The 21302-nt window shown below is 40.6% G+C and overlaps 2 protein-coding genes across 11 annotated transcripts in view; one reads left to right on the plus strand and one right to left on the minus strand.

Moving 5' to 3' along the window:
• The window catches only part of LOC124392356 (genetic suppressor element 1-like), a 44484-nt gene extending 29647 nt beyond the window's left edge, over positions 1-14837 (plus strand). For 6 of the 9 annotated variants that reach the window (XM_046859286.1, XM_046859287.1, XM_046859289.1 and 3 more), the window contains 15 exons: positions 1905-2116; positions 2229-2282; positions 4341-4507; positions 4649-4858; positions 5607-5774; positions 6309-6637; positions 7311-7590; positions 8471-8982; positions 9192-9304; positions 9424-9697; positions 10413-10526; positions 10864-11271; positions 11823-12113; positions 12237-12340; positions 13390-14837. In XM_046859286.1, coding sequence (XP_046715242.1) covers positions 1905-2116; positions 2229-2282; positions 4341-4507; positions 4649-4858; positions 5607-5774; positions 6309-6637; positions 7311-7590; positions 8471-8982; positions 9192-9304; positions 9424-9697; positions 10413-10526; positions 10864-11271; positions 11823-12113; positions 12237-12340; positions 13390-13527 — 3374 coding nt within the window. In that variant the 3' untranslated portion in view covers positions 13528-14837. The remainder of the gene's footprint in view (positions 1-1904; positions 2117-2228; positions 2283-4340; positions 4508-4648; positions 4859-5606; positions 5775-6308; positions 6638-7310; positions 7591-8470; positions 8983-9191; positions 9305-9423; positions 9698-10412; positions 10527-10863; positions 11272-11822; positions 12114-12236; positions 12341-13389) is intronic. The other 3 variants (XM_046859283.1, XM_046859285.1, XM_046859284.1) reach the window with 3 other exon arrangements.
• Positions 14838-18111: 3274 nt separating this feature from the next.
• ldlrad3 (low density lipoprotein receptor class A domain containing 3) overlaps positions 18112-21302 on the minus strand; it is a 77839-nt gene continuing 74648 nt past the window's right edge. For both annotated transcript variants that reach the window (XM_046860290.1, XM_046860289.1), the window contains exons 5-6: positions 20125-20491; positions 18112-18877 (exon numbers count right to left, since the gene is read on the minus strand). In XM_046860290.1, the coding sequence (XP_046716246.1) occupies positions 18646-18877; positions 20125-20491 (599 nt within the window). In that variant the 3' untranslated portion in view covers positions 18112-18645. The remainder of the gene's footprint in view (positions 18878-20124; positions 20492-21302) is intronic.

Here is a 21302-nt window from a genome sequence, read left to right on the forward strand (position 1 = left end):
TGGTCATTACATCAGAATTTTAAACTTTGAGACATGACTTGTAGATTATTACTTTCTAAGTAATTATTTGTGTGAACAACCATTCTTTGTACATCTCTATTTTTAGCTTTGAACATTGATCTAGTAGCTTCTCCCCTTTGGCTTTGATTAAATGGAGACGGGAAGTGAAAAAGTGTGGCGATGTATTGACTGGTCTTTTTTTAGCCATGTGATGAAGTAGTAGCTGTGTACCTGACTCAATAGGATTTCTTGACTAATTGCTGTTGGCTCTCTAGTGATTACTGAGCTATATAATGCCTGTCTCTTGGTCTGTGCTCCCCCCGCCCCATCCTCTCTCTCTCTCTCTCTCTCGCTCTCTCTCTCTCTCTCTCTCTCTCTCTCTCTCTCTCTCTCTCTCTCTCTTTTTTTTTTCCTCTCTCTATGTCTCTCAGTAGTTTATTTTTTCAGCAGTGCCTCTGCATGGCTAAGCTCATTTGGGAAAACTGCCGCTGAGTAGAGTTATTCTCCTTTGTTGACTTATGCATATTTTTGTGTGTGTGTGTGTGTGTGTGTGTGTGTGTGTGTGTGTGGATCAGTGGACTACAGCTTTGGCTTAATCAAAGGCCAAAGAAAAGCAGATTTTCTCTGACCTCCTCAGGGAGTAGCCCACTTTAAAGGGATGAGCTTTGGCTTAGAGTAATACACTCACACACACACTGTATGCACACCGTTAACAGGAGCTCACAATTTAAGACAGATGCTTATGCTAACACACACACGCACACACACACACACACACACACACACACACACACACACACACACACACACACATATACACTTATACACTTTATCACCTCTGTGCAAACCCTGGCACCCAGAGAGGGGTTGACCTACTTTGCTCCTTTTGTTGGGTGGCTCAGACAGGTGCTTTGAACAGGGGTACAATTTGTGTTTGCGTATGTGTTTGTTTGTGTCCATGAAATTGTTTGTTTCTCTCTCTGACACACTATCTCTCTCTCATTTTCACTCTATCTCTCTCTCTCATGCACACACAAATACAATGTAAAAATGCTTATTAGTGTCTAGCTGGACATTTTTTACCTTTGGTAATCTTTCTATGCATTGTTCTGAATGTATATACGCGCGCACACACACACACACATAATCACACACACAGAAACTGTAAAATGCTACGGGTTCTCTTCGATATGAGTAATATAAAGCAGATCAGTGGGAGAAAGTGAGCAGAGCTTGTGTATATATGATTGCATTTCACTCTGTGTGTGTGTGTGTGTGTGTGTGTGTGTGTGTGTGTGTGTGTGTGTGTGTGTGTGTGTGTGTGTGTGTGTGTGTATTTACTGCATTTACTGCAGGGAGATTTTAATCACTGTTTGTTTCTGTAGCTTTGTAAACTGGCATCTGATCTGTCATTGAGAAGAGGGCTTTGTTAGCGAGGAGGTTGGCAGTCAGGAAGTGATGATGCACATACACTTATCTGACAGCCTGCTTGTGCTTTCTGGCACACACACACACACACGCAAGCACACACTCTCTCTCTCTCTCTCTCTCTCTCTCTCTCTCTCTCTCAACTATCTCTTCTACCTCCCCATTCCTCTCATCTTTTATCTCTACATTTTCAATGCATGTTTTTCTTGTTTCTTTTTCCTGGATTGCTGGGAGATTTGTCATCTGCACAGCTCGTCACTGAGTGCTGTGAGGATTGCACTTTGTGACAGGACTTGTAAAGCGAGTACTGAATAATTTAACTGGCTTTAAGACTTGATGATATCCCTCACAGGTTTGACATGTTTGACTCCTTTCTGAATGAGAAATGCTGATGGATGAGTTGATCCACACGCAGTTTTTTCTTGTTATGTCCTCCGGCCATATGCTGAAATCAAATTTTTTTTTTCTGTCTCCAGGCCCTACCTCCATCAGCGGTGAATCATCCCCCGTTTCCTCTCCAGCCACCAATCACAGCTCACCAGTGGGCACACCCAAGCGAGGTCCCCTAGCACCAGGACAAGGTCTTGCGGCCCCTTCTGCTGCCCTTGGTGTGTCGAGTACACCGCCCGTAGTTACCATCGCTCCTACAAAAACAGTCAATGGCATGTGGAGGAGTGAAGGAAGACAGGTGAGATTCAGCTCACCATCCCAAATGAAGATATCTTTGAAAAAAAGGAGTGACATTGAAAAGTCTTGTGGTTAAATAGTAACACGTTTTCCTCTCTGTGTATCCACTCCAGTTTGGATGGTTGAGGTCACTGAAAGGTCACAGTGCCACCAGCAATCATCTCTGTGTCAGTCATTACTGAAATTCACCCAGTGTGCATGAGACTGTCTAATGCTCTCTAAACACACAGTGTGCCTCCCTCAGGATCTCTTTCCTCCCCTGTACTGCTCTCTTTCCTTTTCTTCTTCTGTCTTGTTTTATCTCTGCCTGTCACTCCTGATGGATGTCTGTCTCCATAGTAAAAATGTCTGTAAAGATATGTTTTTTTTTTTTTTAAAGATGGTGTGGATAGATAGAGATAAAACATGACAATTTCACATTCTTCTATTTCCTTTCCATTGTCTGTCTGTCTTTTGATCACTTTGTGGAGATGTAAGTGAAAAACATGGTTTAGGATAAGTCAGAAGTGTTTTGACAAATATTACAAACAAAATATATATTATCTAAACAAATTGTGTGTTAATGCAATTAATGTTGTATACTGAAAAAAAACCCAAGGACATATATAAAATTACATTTTAGGGCGAATGACATGACGAGGAGGGCACTTCTCTTAGCCTTGTTTGGAAGGAAGCAATAACCAGCCTTAGGGTATACAGTACATGAGCCCGTAAGCTGTGTGTGTGTGTGTGTGTTTGTTTGTGAATGTTGTGGGGAATGCTCATGTGTAGTCCAGTTGCCTAGGGTTAAATAGGGTTCAGTCCTGATGCAGTGAGGTCACGGGGTTTAAGAAGGGGAATGTGGCAAACTGTGGGTTGTGTGTGCGAGTGTGTGTGTGAATGGGTTTGATGGGTCTGTTTGTTCAGGCTTGATCTCTTGGTGCTTCTGTAGGCCTGTTTGGCCGTGCAGTCATAGGGGGAGCAGTTCAGACAATGCCCACTTCCCCCGATCAAACCAGCCTTTCTCCACACACACAAAGAGCTTCTGTGTTGCTACCCAGGGGAGGTGGAAGAAAGGGGCTGCTCTGTTGGCTTTGCTGCCAGCAATAAAGAAGGATTCTGTAAAAAAAGAAGCTGATTCTGGCCACACGCGCACACAAATGCGTGTGTACACAGGTTTAGGTTAAAACAAAAAAACTAAACAAATTGTATGTATTTAACAGTAACAATTAACATGTTAAGACTAATTTATAGTTGCTGATAACTGCGTATATGCAAGATGATTTGGCGTATCTTTAGTGCATCTCTTCAGAAATTGATGTGCCTCTGTGTAGTGTAATGCCAACCTAAATAGTGGTGGTGGGATGACATGATTAGGCACTGAATCCCCAACTGACAAAACAAACCAAAACAAACTTTGTATCGCATATCACATAGTTATAGACTCACTCAAACCTTCTAGTAATCTCTAGTAACATCATCCAGTTTCCATATTCCAGTAAATGTTTACATTTAAAACCTTCACCTACCAAAGTTCCTGGTTTAAGTACCACTCCTTGTGATTTCAATCACACCCACTGCAGGAAGTTTTACAGAGAGCTAGAGCTTGTCAGCTGTATGAAATCGTGAACATACAGCTAGACTTGGAAACCAGATGGAGACGGTTTGGCTCTAATGAATGCTGCGTTTAATCTTCCAGATGTACATAAGATATGCAAGTGAGTATGTGAACAATGCTGCTCACATAGCTGCTGTGAACATGTACGTGTAGTGGAAGTGAAGTATATTTGTGCCTATAGTATATTAAAGTTCCAACAAAGCCTACACATTTTTTACTGCACTTGCCTTGGCCCAATCCAGAGAAGGAGTGCTGCAGTCATTAGAAAGCTGCTTTGAATCACATTTACATGCTAAAAACTTCATGCAAAATATATGTGGATTTGCATTCTTCTGCAGAATGTTCTACATTTTTTCTTTTGCTTTTATTTTGTTGCTGCTTTGCTGTAGTTAAAGGGATGGAAAGAGACTGAATTCTGTAAACATGGCCATATTGGTTAAGCACTTTTAAATCCATTTCTTTCATTTTTTCTTTTAACAACAGTTCGACAGTCAACACACACAGCATACATTCAAGCATATTAATACTTTATTTCATTTTAGGAGACCAAAACAAAATAGTTGACCTGATTATAGTTATAATAATTAAGATAACAACTGACAAATAATAATTTTTTTTGTATTTCTAGGCTGATGCTGCTTTGAGAGGACCTGCTCGAGATCCTCCTCCTCATCCTTCTCATACGTCCCAGGAGAAGAGTGTCTCCTCACTTCCCCCTCACCTAATGGGGGCGCCATATCCATTTGGTCTAAACCCCAATGCAGTAATGCAGGATCCTCGTCTACAAGCCATTAAGTAAGAGCCACACACTTGTGTAGACATAGAACCTGTGGCTGTATATTATTATCATAAATTAACATATTAACCAATGATTAAACCTAAGATTATATAGATATTTTGGTTTTATAAGCTATTTTCGCTCTTTCTGTCTTTTAGTTTATCACGTCAGATGCCTCATGTTCTGCAGTCGGGGGCTGTACCAGTTGGTGCACTGCCTTTGGGGGCGGTGCCAGAGGAATACCTGCGCAGCGGGTTCCGTCCATATGGTTCTGCTGAGGATTTGAGATTATCTTCACTCCCGTTAGGGCTGGACCCCGGGTACTTTCGCTCAGGATATCTTGCCTACCCTGCCCTATCTTCATACAGGTGGGTGTGTGTGTGTGTGTGTGTGTGTGTGTGTGTGTGTGTGTGTGTGTGTGTGTGTGTGTGTGTGTGTGTGTGTGTGTGTGTCACTGTAATGGTGTTGGTGCTTATCTAGTCTTTGCACATGGTCCAGTCTATGCTTCGACTAGCACCACTATTAGCAGTTTATTAGCAGTTATTTGTTTAGGAAGTGATTTGTCCCAACTTCTGAATTCTCGTAGTTTTAAATGTATGAGTGCAAACATGATTTGTTGTGCTGAACTGATGTCACCCCTCAGACCCAGTGTTCCTGGGATAAGCCACTACATTTTAAAGAATTTTTTAACATAAATAATTAACGCTAAATGTTTGTATGTCTATTTCTTTGTAAATGCCATGCATTTTTAAGACTTAGACACAAAATAGCATGAACGCTCTCAGCATGCTTCTTAATGGAGGCTGAAAAGCGGTTACTGAAATTGTCTTTAATGTTGACCTCACTTGGTGTGTGAGTGTGAGTGTGAGTGTGAGTGTGAGTGTGTCTGTGTGTGTGTGTGTGTGTGTGTGTGTGTGTGTGTGTGTGTGTGTGTGTGTGTGTGAATGTGAATGTGTGTGTGTGTGTGTGTGTGTGTGTGTGTGTGTGTGTGTGTGTGTATATGTAAAGGGAGGCAGAGAGTTGGGGTTAATGAAGTGAGGAGAGAGAGATAGTGATGCAGCAGCAGGAGCCACTAATGAGCTGTTCTGTTCCCCTCTTTCCCCCACCGCTGGGTAGAATGGATGAGTCCCTCTGTTTATCTGCCCTGCGCTCGCCCTACTACCAGCTGCCAGCGGGGGGAGCCTTGCCCTCTCTACATCCCAGCACTGCTCACCTCCACCTGCCAGGGGTGCGCTACCCGGCAGAGCTCAGCCATCAGTCTCTGACAGCTCTGCAGAACGAGAGGTACACACACACACACACACACAGACACAGACACACACACACACACATACATGCACACACTCACAGATATTCACCCAATTAATGATGCTTCCAGGATGCCCTGGCTCGTTTTTCCACTTCAGTTTATCCGAATAGTTTTTAACCATGCATTTCTCTTGAAATGTATCATTAATAAACTTAAAATTGGCTGAAGTAAATTGGCCTTGATAGCAATGGTACATTTGTGTTTGTATATATCACAATTTTCCCTTGGTAACACATATGTGCCGTTACTCCTACAAATACAAAAACACACACACACACACACGCATATACATGCATGTTCACGCCCCTGCACACGTACCCACCCCATGTGGCCTGTAATCTGTTCAACTTTTCCTCCTCATGCTCAGTAGTAAACAGCATCAACACTTCTAGTGTTCCTGTTGCCTCCCTCTGAGTGTGTTCTTTATGTTCCTGTGGAGAGTGTTGCATCTCACACCCTTTTGTGTGTGTGTGTATCTGTGTCTATGTCTGTGTGTGAATCTCTGACAGGCTGCAGATGGAGGACAAGCTTCGCCAGCGTGAGAGAGAGCGCGAGAGAGAGCGAGAGAAGGAGAGAGCTCACGAGGTAGAGCGAGAGAAAGAACGAGAGCGGGAACGAGAGCGGGAACGAGAGCGCGTGCGGGAAAGAGAAAGGGAAAGGGAGGAGGAAAGAGAGAGAGAGCTGGAGCGACAAAAAGAGAGAGCAAAAGAGAGAGAAGTTCAGGCAGTCCGGGCCATGGAGAAGCACATCTTGAGCCAGGAGCTACAATCACACTCTAACACACACTCTCACAGGCAGCACATAGAAGACCGAGCCAAGCTTACACCAAACCGAGCAGGTACACAGGTGCACACCTACACTCGTTCATTTCCAACTTTATCTCTAACCACACAGAGATAGGTGTGATTATAATGCACGACCCTTTTAACATGTATGTCTGTACTAAAAAGCAAATCTTTTGACACAAATTGACCCGACACTCATACACTCGATTTAGAGCTTCGTTTACAAATACACTATATGGACACATTTCTGGACACCTAACCATGTGTTTCATATAGGTCTTTTTGAACATCCCATTCCACATTTAGTCCCCAGTTGCAGTTAACCTCCACTCCTCTGGCAAGAGGCTCCACTACATTTGGGAGAATGGTTATTGAGAGTTAAGTGTTCCAATAAATCTCAGAGGTATAGCAGGCCACTTAAAATCTTCTACTCCAAACCATGTAAACTAAATCATCATGGAGCTTGCTTTATGTACAGGGGCATTAACATACTGGAGCAGGTTTGGGTCTATTAGTTCAACTAAAGGGAAAGTTTTATGCTACCACATCCAAAGACATCCCATACAATTTTGTGCTAAATGTTTGTGGTAACAGTTTAGGGGAGAACCACATATGGCTGGAAATATAATGTGTTCTAATACTTTAGTCCATATAGTGTACATCTTAATTGTTTAAAACAATTTAGATTTATTAAGCAGAATGTAAATTGTCTTCTTCCGTCTCCAGAGAAAACCAAAGAGGCCTCACTTCTTGCACCAAAGCCTCTGCAGCCTGGCTTGTATTCCTCCCCGGGTGGCCCCGCTCCACTTCCGATGCCCAGCCTGGTACCCACCCCTGGCGAGCGGTTAGGGCCGGGTGCTGTGCTTCTTCAGCGCCAGGGAGAGGATGAGAAATGGCTGGCACGCCACAGAAGGCTTAGAGCGGACACAGCAGACAGACAGGGCCCTGAGTGTTCACAGCACAACACAGAGCCAGAGGCACATGAACCACAGGCGGATACACAGAGGTGGGCAGTACATACCTTTTGACCTGGTCATGTTTCTGATTATTGTTGGCTTTTATGTAATTTCAAATTGGTGATATAGACGAGCATCTGTATGCCTCTAGTTTGGAAGTTTTATTTTAAACAGCATAATTCTGTTTCAAAGCTTACATAACTTTCTTCATAACTTGTACTTCTAAAGGGCTAGAAGAGTAAAGACAAACACATACACTCACATGTTTCAGTAGATAATCTTCTCTGGACACTGTCGACCATACCTAAGAACTGCTTCTTTAACCTTGAAGGCTGTATTACATTCTTTGTCAGATATTATAGTATACAGTTGCAAAGAAGTAATGATTTATAATCCCACATTTCAGGGTCCATCAGTAGTGGATGGGTTCCCTTTTGATTCTGATTCCTCTCCTAATTTCTTGCTCAATATTGTCTCAAGAAGCTTGTCATTGCCACCGTCACTTCTGTCTTGCTCAGAGGGATCTAAAAATAAATCTTCATCTGTACTATTGTAAAGCTGCTTTTGTGACGTGTTGTTAAAGGAGCAATGAGAAAAATCTATACTTAATTTAGACAACAGATCAAATTATCTAAATTTCATTATACCTTTAGTCTACTAAATGGGCCTCAATATCGTTATAACGTTTTATTTTCTAGCAACTCACAAAATTCCCATGTACACCTAGCTTTAAAATAATGTAGGGATTGTTGCTTTTAATTTACATATCTTCCATCCTTAAGACTTTTAATCTGGACTGATGTTGCTATGATCTGCCATGATGTTGAAGTACCATGAGGCAAAGAAAAATTCATTGACTTTAGAAACGTTGTAGAATAGCGCCATCTGGTGCCCATGTTTATAAACTCTTCATGGTTTTACTGTACACAGGCCTAACTCGCGCCACCAAGACTTGAATAGCAGAGAGCTACCTCACCACCTGGGAGCGCCACCTCCTCTTATCTCCCCCAAACCCACCCTTCCTAACCCTCCCACCACTCTCTGGAATCCTGTGTCCCTCATCAACGCTCCCTCACACTCACGTCGATCATATGACCCTCCTTTTCCTCCAAGTCGTCCACCTCCAGGATTGACTAAACCCGAGTGCCCAGACAGAGGCCTTCCTTCAAGGACACCAAGCCACTTCGAGCCCAGCTCCTTAATTACGGAGCAGGAGAAGTCAAGCCAGAGCATTCTGAACAAGCAGAGACTCCCTTGTCCCTTGCTTGCTCCCTTTTCAGAGCTCAGGGGAACTAAAAGAGCAGGGTCCCCCATCAGAAGCTTCCCTCATTGTCCCCCACGAGAACCAGCACTGGTGTTTGATCACACACTGCAGCAGTACAGAACTCTTCTGAGCAAACTTGACATGGAGGAGAAAAGACGCAGGGAAGCGAGAGAAAAAGGTACTTCAAAGTCTCTTTTTTTTTTCTCAAAAAACACACTTTGAAATATTATTGTATGTCTTGTTATTTTTAAATAAATAATCGCATGGCCTAAATAATGTTTTTAATGTGGATTATTGGTCGCAATCGTTTTGGAGTTTTATATGTATGGGTTTTATGGGTTTATATTTTTTGTTCTCCTGTAACTCAGACTCTGTGTTGTGTATCAGGTTATTACTATGAGCTGGATGACTCTTATGATGAGAGTGACGAAGAAGAAGTTAGAGCTCATTTGAGGAAAGTGACTGAACAGCCTCCTCTCAAGCTGGACCAGTCGAAAGAGGTAACTCCATCTTTTATCCCCACACGTACCCCTCCTTCTCGTCCTTCTTCTGCTTGTGTATGTTATTTATTTGATTAATCTCACCTTCATTCTTATTCTCTCCTTTTATCTCTTTGCAGAAACTGGACTACTTGGCTGTGTTTGGATTGACCACACTGTCCCAGCGGGATGAGCTTTTGGAGAGAAAGAGAAAGAAGAGGAGAAAGATGATGAGGGAGCACAGCCCATCTCCTATACCTGCTCAAAGTAAACGTCAGACTCCACCCACACCCACGCCCACTCTGTCCACCCGATACACGGCCGACGAAATGGACAGAGCACCTGAACTAGAGAACAAGAAACATTTCCTCAACATGTTCAACCTGAACCATGTCAGCCAAGAGCGAAGAATAGGTGTGTATGCAAACACACACACACACACACACACACACACACACACACACACACACAGACAATCTTATATCCTCTTAATGTTTCAGTATTTTTTTTGTCTAATGTTTGTGTTTATATTAATCTATGAAGTATACTGACACTCAACATTGATAGTTTAAATACACTATATGGACAAAAGTATTGGGACACCAGATTTTACTTGCCATATGTGTTTCTTCTCCAAACTGTCACTACAAAGTTGGAGGCACACAATTGTATAGGATGTCTTTGGATGCAGTAGCTTTTTTTTCTGCAAGTTTTTTCTTCACTTGAACTAAGAGACCCAAACCCCCATGAAGATATAGTTCACATGGGTTGGAGTGAAAGGTCTTGAGTGGCTTTACTAGAGAGCTCTTACCTCAAGCCTAGTAAACACCTTTGGGATTAATTTGAACACTGACTGCACCCCAGGCCTTCTCACCTTACACCAGAAAACTGACATAACTTACACCCCCTGGCTGAATGAGCACAACACTTCACAAGCACAGTCCGAAATCTAGTGGAACATCTTTCAAGAAGAGTGGCAGTTATTATAAGAGCAAATAGGGATGAAATGTGGAATGGGTTTTTCAAAAAGCACATATGAATCTTGTGATCAGGTGTCCAAAAACTTTTGTTAATATAATTAATATTTATATCTGATTTTAAGAAAGATTTTTTTGTTTCGCTATTACAGAAAAAGAGAAAGTAGTGAATCTATTAAATGCCATCAAAAAGAAAACTGTCACTCTCGACACACTCCGATATGCTACGTACACACCCTGCTCTAGCCCTCCCACTACTGCCTCTGGTAGGACTCCTATACAACTCATACAGCTTTTTTCCCCGCTGTGTAAACTACAATGACTTATATATGAGTATTTACACTTCTTACACTCTCTTTAAACAGTTCCACTGTTTATGTTGCACCCTGGAACTTAAAGAACTCTTTGATTTGCATAATATTTCAAAGGTGCAGAATATTTGCATATGATGTTTTGTGGTTTATCTTAAGTTCAGGACATCTAATCACACTTCAGGTTGCAACTCTGACTAAAGGTGGAAAAGTTCAAGGAGGGTGAATATTTATTGCGAGACTCTCATCCGACTCTTTTATTTTCTAATTGTGTTAATTTGATCTGTTTCAGATCCTACAGCACCCTCCACACCCTGCCAGTCAAATGGAGAACCCCACCCAAATTCCCGTAGCCCCACTCCTCCTAGACCTGCCAGGCACCCTCAGAGTGTCAGCCAGCCAGACCTTCACAGACCTTCACAACCCTCTGAGCTTTTACGCCCTAAAGAGCCCCCTCCACTCGCCCCCTTGCAGGACCAGCCTCGTTTAGGAGAAGCCGCACCAATCAGGAGAACAACAGGCCTGCAGAAAAGCTCCAGACCTCCAGTCACACAGCTAAAGCAGCGGCCTCATGGGCTAAACGGCCTGACTGATCACAGCAGGTCCCAACCCTGGGAGAACCTCAGTGCAGAGGAGTTTGCGCAACACTTCCACCAGTCTGTACTGCAGTCTACACACAAGTCCCAGCACAAACCCAAAGGTGAGAGAGGAAGCGATACTCTGCTGCGTGGGATGAAAGTGGTTCATTTTGCATCATGCTGAGTTTATCTGGCTTTAAGCTGTGATTTCACAACTCTTTGAAGTGTGAGCCAGTGTTGAAAATTATTTCTAAAGGAAGGAAAATAGAGCAGCTGCTAATTATTTTGTGAAGTCAATAAACAAAAAAATAGGCTGGCTGTTTTAAAATGGAGAAAACCATTAAGCTGAAAAAATAAAAATTAAATATTAATAATCTAATGAAAACAGGACTGCCTGTCATTTCCCGTTTTATTTATTTTGCTCCACTCCCCCACAAATACTGTTTATTCATATTATTTCATAATATTGAAGGAACCTGTGAGCAAAATAATTACTTATTAGCTACATTATCCATGTAGCACTTTTGAAAAAAAGAGTTATTTGAGGCTTAATAATTACTGTAAGAAATCACGGAAGCAGATTTTGAGATTGTATTAGTTATTATGGTTAAGTACGTCTCTGCTTATCCTCAATGACCAATGCATAAGGATTTAATCAACATTGTTCTTTCAGCAGGAAGTGTTCCAGGACCCCCTGAGCCAAACCACAAGGTTAACAACGTTGTATGTTACAACCCTCCAGAGCACCAGGGGATGCCGAACCGACTACCTTACTCTCATACCAATGGCCACTCCTGCCACCCTGCAGCCCACCATGAGTCCGGGCTGAGTGATGAGCGATCGGCTGATGAAGACTCAAGTGAGGAAGATGAGGAGGAGGAGGAGGAGGAGAAGGAAGAGGAATACAATCCGAAATGGAAGGGTATTGAGGCCGTAGTGGAAGCATATCAGGAGTACATAGATGGTGAGTTCCACTCTCAGGCCAGCAGATAATCGTGTGGCATTTCCAGGTTTTCTTTAATAACTTTTACAGCAGTACACTGATGTGTGTGTGTGTGTGTGTGTGTGTGTATGCTCATTTTCACAGAGAGGGATATAGAGAGTGAGGTTCTGCAGAGTGAGTGTAGGAGAATGGAGGCTCAGCACTATCACCTGAGTGTTACAGCTGATCAGCTCTCTGTCACTATGGGGGTAAGTAAACATGATCTGTCTGTGCTAACACTTCAGGCTTAAGGTTAGCTCCTGAAGCGCAGCTTGCCCGTGTGCAGGATCATTTTTATTTTAGTACCTCTATCTGAAAAATCCTGTGACTCTGTATGTTCTTTTGCACCAATCTAATTAATCACATTTTTACATTATTACAAAATTTGGCTTCGGTGATTACTGTAAGTCACAGTAATACACACTAATGGCAAAGATACCACACTGTCTGGTGCATTCAACCAAACTTGGAACTTGTTTGGATGCAGGATGTAGTGGCTGCTGCTTATATCTGATTTTCAGTATTTAATAATTTAATTTATAAAAATTTATTTAAAAATTTAATAAAAAACAGTCAAGTAATGGGACTATGGAGCATTTTCGAATACATTTCTTTCTGTAACAGAAAATGTTTAGAATTGAATAGAAAATCCTTTTTGTTTTGCTTTCATTTAAAATGCAAAAGTGATACAGTGCAACAGACTTACTGTATATATCCATTCTTTCCAAAGTTTATATACTCACTGTACTGCTCTCTTTGTGTGAACACCATTCAGCAGCCAGCCAAACTAAAAAAAAAAAATAAAGACTGGAGTCAGGGTATAGTTTCAAAACTCCATTAAATGAGAGTGAAACTATCAAAGACAATACAGGAATAAAGTGTTATTAGTAAATAGAATAGTAAACATATGCATGTATAAAGGCTGACAGGACAGGATTAATAGTTTAGACAATCAGAACACTTGTATGTACCAGTTCAGTGATAGATAACTGAACAACTGTAATGTGATTGATATTTTAGTTTTGATCCTGCAGCTGCATATTGTTGTTAATAGGGTTATTAAATTGGACATTTCCTTTTTGGACATTTGTTTTTAAGTTTATTGTGTATATAATCTGGAAATGAAACATGACATGCAGGTATATGGTACCCGGTAAAAAGGTGTACCATTCAGGAGAACTCTTCTTCTGGGTGTGTGTGTGCATCATTTTATTTTTTTCGATGAACCGTCACTGACATTTTCACTTTGGATCTCCAGGAGCTGTTGTCGCAGAGGCAGCGGCTGGCACTCGATAGGGAGCGAATGCAGGCTGAACTGGAACACTTCAGGAAGTGTCTGGCGTTACCTGCTCTGCTCTTACACAGGGCTCACTATAAGGGGCCGCCACCGAGGTGATCCGTCTCACCCTGCCCTCTCTCGATTAGGGATCTGGGCGACCAGCACCCAGTTCCTCACCTGAGACTGAGAGCCTAGAGCTACACTTAAGGTTGAGGGTGAGGATGAAGATGAAGCTAAATCAAGCACAAGCTTGTGCACTGCTTTACCAACATAAAGAGAAGACTGTTGGTTCCAGTGAAACAGTGGGAAGCCCATCCTCATCTCCAGCTTTAGATTCTTGTGTGCTAGAAAGAATAGAGCATTTTTTTACAACCAAAAAAAGAAAATCACAGAAGCTGCTGTAGAACTGGAGAGAGAGCGAGACTGACGGAGCCACACATGCCCGAGGTCTCATCCTTCTTTCCTGCACTTCAACACAAACTGTTCTTATCACTGTGGCATACGAGACGTGGACGATTCAGAACATTACTGATAGAAGCAGCGTTGAAATTGAAACATCATTGCTTTAAGAAAAGTGAACAAAAATGCTCAAAAACATTAATAGTTGAATAGTTTTTGTACTATTAATAAATTACACTATGTTTACTTTGGGTTTCAATATTATTCCAAGGCCAGGGATTTCAAAATGAGAGCCGTCTGGGTGAGGAGGAAAGAAGGAACGAGGATCAGAAAGACAGAAAAGTAAACCAAATGAAGGAACCCTGTAAATAAGGACAGAAGGAGACCGGGAAAGAGACATGCGAAAGAGATGTGAGTGCAGTGCTGATGCACAATGTCCCGACATCAGTAAAGCTCTCTGTCTGTCTAATGCACTGAGCAGCGAGCAGCACATGAGCTGTGATCTAAACTCCTCCCTCCTACAGCTATTCTCACTCTTCACTTGGAGCCACAGTCTGACATGTGAAGTGCCACAGTATTTTTTTACTGATCGTTGCTGTACACAAGCACTTACTGACCCGCTGCATGAGCGTTACTGAACTGCACAGCAGTCTACTAACTGCAGTGAAATGTTTACACACTGTGTTCTCGCCACAGAGAGAGAGACATTCCTGTTCCCATCATGCACTAGGCACAAAAGAAAAAAAAAGCAACTGGGCGCCAGTGGTATATACTGATGTAATTCTTTATAATGAAGTCTGTAAGAAACAGGACACCAGTTTTGAAATCTTGATTTTAAATTAGGACAAAGCAGAGCTACGATATTATTAAGATGATGTAAGATTCACTGATATTTTAATGCTGTGAAAAGTTTTAATTGTACCTTTTTTTTATCTGGATGAAGTGTGAGGTAATATATTATTTGGTGAATGTAGTAATAGTTATTTATGAACATATTAAATCTGAAAATAAAAAAACAAACAAATAAACAGGACGATGTTGAATTATTTCTATAATCATCCACAGATTTAACTAGCACTATATATATATATATATATATATATATATATATATATATATATATATATATATATATACTTTTTATGAATTTATTTTTTAATTAGTTTTTTTTAGGGCTGTCAATCGATTAAAATATTGATTCCCGATTATTCGCATAATTGACATGACTCGAGATTAATCGCACATTTTTTTAATCTGTTCTAAATGTACCTTAAATAAAAACTTTTCAAGTCTTTTGCATAAACACTTTATGCAAATGTATATTTATTATTTGTGAAACCCAAAACTCAACATAAAGCATGAAGATGACATTTTGGGGGTGAGGGTTATTTTATTTAATTATGTTTTAAATTACGAAAATTCTTTCGGTGGAGTTTTTCTTTTTTTATAACTGAGTTAAGAAAGACATCGTATATCGTGTTTATTGCAGTGAATGTTTTAGTTTTGCCCATTTTATACTTATTTATATTTTATTAAAAATGGTCAAACAGAAATGCATCAATCACACGTTCAAAAAATTTGTGCCGTTAAGCTGAATTTGTGTTAACGTGTTATTAATAAAAATTTTTTTTATATATATATATATATATATATATATATTTATTTATTTTTTATGTTTTGTGTCCTCATTTCGTTTTTTTTTGCATGTTTGTCACACTTTAAAGTTTCAGATCATCAAACTAATTTAAATATTAGTAAAAGATAACACAAGTGAACACAACATGCAGTTTTTAAATAAAGGTTTTTAATATTGAGGGAAAACAAAATCCAAAACTACATGGCCCTGTGTGAAAAAGTGTTTGCCCCCCTGGTAAAACTGTGGTTTATGACATGAGTTAAATTTCTCTCGCCACACCCAGACCTGATTACTGCCACACCTGTTCACAATTAAGTGAAGGAGACCAAAAGATCATCAAAAGCTAGACATCATGCTGAGATCCAAAGAAATTCAGAAATAAATGAGAAAGAAAGTAATTAAGATCTAGCAGTCTGTAAAAGGTTATAAAGCCATTTCTAAAGCTTTGGGACTCCAGTGAACCACAGTGAGGGCCTTTATTCACAAATGGCAAAACCATGGAACAGTGGAGAACCTTCCCAGGAGTGGCCGACCAAAATTACCCCAAGAGCACAGTGACGACTCATCCAAGAGGTCACAAAAGACCCCAAAACAACATCCAAACAACTACAGGCCTCAATGGCCTCAGTTAAGGTCAGTGTTCATGACTCCACCATAAGAAAGAGAAGGCAAAAATTGTCCAAGATAAAAACCGTTGCTGAGCAAAAAGAACATAAAGGCTCGTCTCAGTTTTGCCAGAAAACATCTTGCTGATCCTCAAGAATTTTGGGAAAATACTCTGTGGACTGATGAGACAAAAGTTAAACTTTTTGGAAGATGTGTGTCCCATTACGTCTGGTGTAAAAGTAAGACAGCATTTCAGAAAAAGAACATCATACCAACATTAAAATATGGTGGTGGTAGTGTGATGGTCTGGGGCTGTTTTGCTGCTTCAGGACCTGGAAGACTTGCTATGATAAATGGAACCATGAATTCTGCTGTTTACCAAAAAATCCTGAAGGAGAGTATCCGGCCATTTGTTCGTGACCTCAAGCTGAAGCGAACATGGGTTTTGCAGCAGGACAATGATCCAAAACACACCAACAAGTCCACCTCTGAAAAACAAAATGAAGACTTTGGAGTGTCCTAGTCAAAGTCCTGACCTGAATTATATTGAGATGCTGTGGCATGACCCTAAAAAAGGCGGTTCATGTTTGAAAACCCTCCAATGTGTCTGAATTACAATTCTGCATAAGTGAGTGATCAAAATTCCCCCACAGCACTGTAACAGACTCATTGCAAGTTATCACAAACACTTGTTGCTGCTAAGAGTGGCCCAACCACTAATTAGGTTTAGGGGGCAAACACTTTTTCACTGTGTGTGTGTGTGTGTGTGTGTATATGTTTCTTTTTCCACAATTCCACATAAAATACATTTGCTTTGGTCACACTTAAAGACATAAAATAAAATACATAAAGACATAAATTGAAATAGACATAAGCAATACTTTCCATGTACATGATTTTCTTAGTTTACTATATTACTCACAATACTTTATACTTTTAAATACACACAAATTCTCCCAGGTAAGTCTTTTTTAAACCTTAAAGTTTGACAAAAAAAAAAAAAAATAAAAATAAAAATTAACAAGGCTTCATCCTTCACACACATCTGTTATAAACCTTGGAACAGATACAACAAATGTATAATTGTCTTTCATGTGATATTTAGAAACGGCACTTCATTTCAGAGCTTCACATTTAAATCCTAAAGCAACAAAAAAGCACTAAAACGGAATCAGTGTTGAAAGTTAAAAGGGTATTTTCTGTAATGCAAAGTGAACAAATGAACAGATATTAACATTACTTTCATTTGCAGCTCCTATAAACATGTTTAAGAAGCTCAGGTCTACACTGCACTTTCTAAGAAAGAAAGAAAAAAAACTATATTTTTATTCATGATAAACCAAATACACTAATTGTCAATGGCTAAAATGAAAGGAATCACATGACAAGTGAATTGTAGTACAATTAAGTGTAATTAACAGCTTTTTTTTAGATTTACAAAGAATTGTATCTGTAAGGCACTAAGGCATTGAGTACAGATTAATTACAGCATGCAACATATAGCTCCTAGTCGCAGCATGCAGAGGGTTAATGGAACAGCAGGCGCACGGACCTGGAGAATAAAATCACTGGATTTCAGACAGAGTGGGCGAGAGCTAGTAAACTTCTCTGGAGATTCTGTAGCAATGTTATACCATTAGGTACGAGATTAGGATTGTAGTCTTCAGAAACAAGGTCACATAGCACAGCATTCACTAGACTTGTGATATCAGGGTTTATTTTTCCCCACTCGAAATCTCTCCAGTAATCAGATCACAGCGCAGAATGCTGAGATTCAAGTCTTCTAAGTGAGCGAATATTTCGGGACTGGAGATTTCAGTGTGAAACACAAATCCTACAGTGTAGAATAATTCATTTGTCGAATCAGAAGGCAGAATTGTAGCTATTAAAACTGTGTTTTTTCAATTTTAAGTGTAACTTGCAGAATCATGAAGTAATGGGTCTGTAAATGTGAAATGCGCACAAACCTGTGGACGTTAAAACCTGTGGACGTTTCAACTGTCGATTTAATTTGAGAAATCACTGACAGGAACATGACGACCAAAAGTGTATCAACAGTATAAATTAATAAGTGCTTTAATGATGAGAATGGGATACATTGATTCTTTACACACCACATCACTTGTATCATGTGTTTTTTGTTTAGTTTTTCTTTTATACACAGTTCACATTGCATAGTAATTTTTCAGAATATTATAAAGCGATGTAAGAAAAGGAAACACCAAAAGAGATAAAGACTATTAAAGAACAGAACAGTTTTTAGTCCTGTAGTACTTGTGTGGCATTTGTTTGGTGTCTGCATCATTAATGCACGTCAAAATCAGTCTTGTATATGAGATCAGTCAGTTCTCATTATGTACAGTGTCAATTCACGGTAAAGTTCATGAGCTGTAATGTCACATGTTCACCAGAAGATGGCACTTTCTACTCACGAAAACCACTAAGTTGAAAAACCAATTTCTGGCAGCGTCCTTTAGCGATGCTCTAAATGTAGCGCTGTGGCACTCATCCGTCCTTTATCTTTCCACACCCATAGTCCCATACATGTCTCTGTGTCCTATATACAAGTGTCTCTCTGTTCCCTCAGTGGACAGCTATAGCTGCTGAGAGTCCTCTATGGAGCTGGAGGCTGTACTGAGGGTTCGGGGCTGTGCTGCTTCACATCTGACTGTGGGATTGATGCTGTGCACTTGTGCTCTCTCAGATCTGACTGCAGGAGTCTCAATAATGTGTGTGGATGCTTCATAAACAGGTGGCTCTGTTTCACACGCAGCCGCGCCATCAGGAGGGTAAGGAGGGGGCGGGAGGTCAAACCACGGTGGTCGACTACAGGTACAGAGAACATCAGTGTTACAACAGCAATAAAAACACAAGGGGAAAATTCAGAGCTACTGCAGGACTGAAACTGTGACTGTTAAGGCATCTTAAAATATATTGGGGTTTTAGCACCAATATAGAAATACAGGTGATGCAACATCAGTTGAGCAGGAAAATGAACGATTGAGAATAGTGTAGAGTTTTGTTTAAGCAGGAAGACAAATCAACAGTCAGGCAGAATAATAAGCAGATACACTGTATGGGCTGAAGTTTGTGGACACCTGACCGAAGGTTTCATGTGTGAGTTTTAAACATCCCATTCCACATTTAATCTCCATTTGCTGTTAGATGTTCCACTAGATTTTGGAGTGTGGTTATGGAGTCAGTTGATGTAGGGTGAGGAGGTCTGGGGTGCACTCAGTGTTCCAAATCATCAAAGGTGTTCAGTATTGTTGAAGTCAGCACTCTATAGCAGGCCACTCAAGATCTTTTACTTCAACCCATGTAAAGCATATTTTCAGTCTGCTCGATTTGGGCACAGGGGAATTGGCATGATGGAACAGGTTTGGATCTCATAGATCAGGTGAAGGGAGACTTGAACACAACCACCTGCACAATTTTGTGCCTTCAACATTGTGGTAACAGTTTGTGGAAAAACGGCATATGTCTGGAAAAATCAGGTGTCCCAATACTTTTGCCTATACAGTGAATGTAGGTTTAACAATCACAAAAAGAGAAAATCCTATTTCTTTACTGACATTTAAAGAACTTTGTTATGAAATGATGTTTAAATCTGATGTGTTCGATGGTAGTGACACGCAACTCAATGCTGATAAATGCATATAAATACAAGAATACAATACAATAACATGTCTACATATTCTGAATTAGTCTTGTGCTTTAATACACTCATCCGCTGAAGTGTGACCTGCTGACACACACACACACACACACACATGTATGTATATATATATATATATATATATATATATATATATATATATATATATATATATATATATATATATATATATGCACACAAACAATTTGTCTACTCTTTGAAACTGATGGTTTGTCATTGATGTGTTTTGTCATAGCAAGTGAAGGTGAAGGACTTTTTGTCACTCGCCTGAGGGGTTTCATTAGAGGTACTGAGCAAACTCCTTATTTCCTCACTAATATCAGTTTCAGTTCACCTTTCTAGACATTACATCACTCTACAGTAAACCCTTATCATTAGAGTGTCTCTGGCCTACCTGACATCCAGCACTGCCTGTGAGTACGAAGGTGGCGACTCCAGCGAGACTCCTTGGGGGTAGAGGGAGCTGGTGAGCAGCTGGAGGCTGTGTGCTGAGCTGAAGTGGCCTGACGTGGACGAGGATGGAGGTGAGACGTGTCCTCTGTCCACTATTACCAGCCGGGAGAGCAGTAGAGGCTGGTGAGGATGCGGGTGGCTTCCACTGCGGGGCAGCAACACGCTCCTCTTTCTCTGGTGATGCAACACCAGAGCCAACAGCGCCACCACCAGGACGAAAATGATAGCGCTGCCAATGACTGCATAGGTGATACTGGGGTAGTAACGCAACCGATAGTCGAGTGTCACAAAATCCTGACCTGGAGATTCTGAGAGAGAGAGAGAGAGAGAGAGAGAGAGAGAGAGAGAGAGAGATAAGGTATGTTACATTACAGAGGAGAATTAAAACCAGATCAATCAGTCAGTCATTATTATTGCAACTGTGGCAAAATAAAGAAGAAGAAAAAAAAAAAAGAGCACTCAAGTGACCAGGTCATCTTCCCAGTCAGGAGCAGACACAAATAGTACTGAGAATCCCAAACTTTATTCTCTCCCACAGGATGCTTTTCTACATGAATTAGACACAGGGTAATCCACAACAGCAGCACACTGAGTTATTACTCCCATAATTATTTCAGCACAAACAGACTCAGCAGCGTCTCTCTCTGACCAACACTGGTGCCAGGCAACTGTGAATAGCGTCTGACAGCTACTTATAGAGAGGAACAAAGAGGGCACCTAATTCAGCGAGAGAGGGAAGGCTATTAGCGGTACAGAAACTGAGAAGAAAAAGAGAGTTCAGAGTGAAAAAACAAGAAGAACATTTAATTTTAGCGCACAGTGACGACCTTTTTTTCTGCTCTCAAATGTTGTTACTCTCAGGAGGAGAGAGTGAAGAACGAACATTAGATTTGCTGGGAGAAAAAAAAGTAAAGATAAACATAAGTATAGAAAATATGGAAGGAAAAGCAGAGAGAAGCAATGGAGGCAGGAAAGAAAAGGAATAGAGGAAGGAAAAAAAATTGAAAGGAGGAAGGACAGAAGGAGGAAAGCAGTAAGAAAGGGGAAAAAAAAAATCAGAAAGGAAGGAAGGAAGGAAGAAACAAAAAAGGGGAAAGGAAGAGAGGAAGGAAGAGAAAA

This window comes from Silurus meridionalis, chromosome 10 (genome assembly GCF_014805685.1).
Source record: "Silurus meridionalis isolate SWU-2019-XX chromosome 10, ASM1480568v1, whole genome shotgun sequence".
Taxonomy (NCBI): domain Eukaryota; kingdom Metazoa; phylum Chordata; class Actinopteri; order Siluriformes; family Siluridae; genus Silurus; species Silurus meridionalis.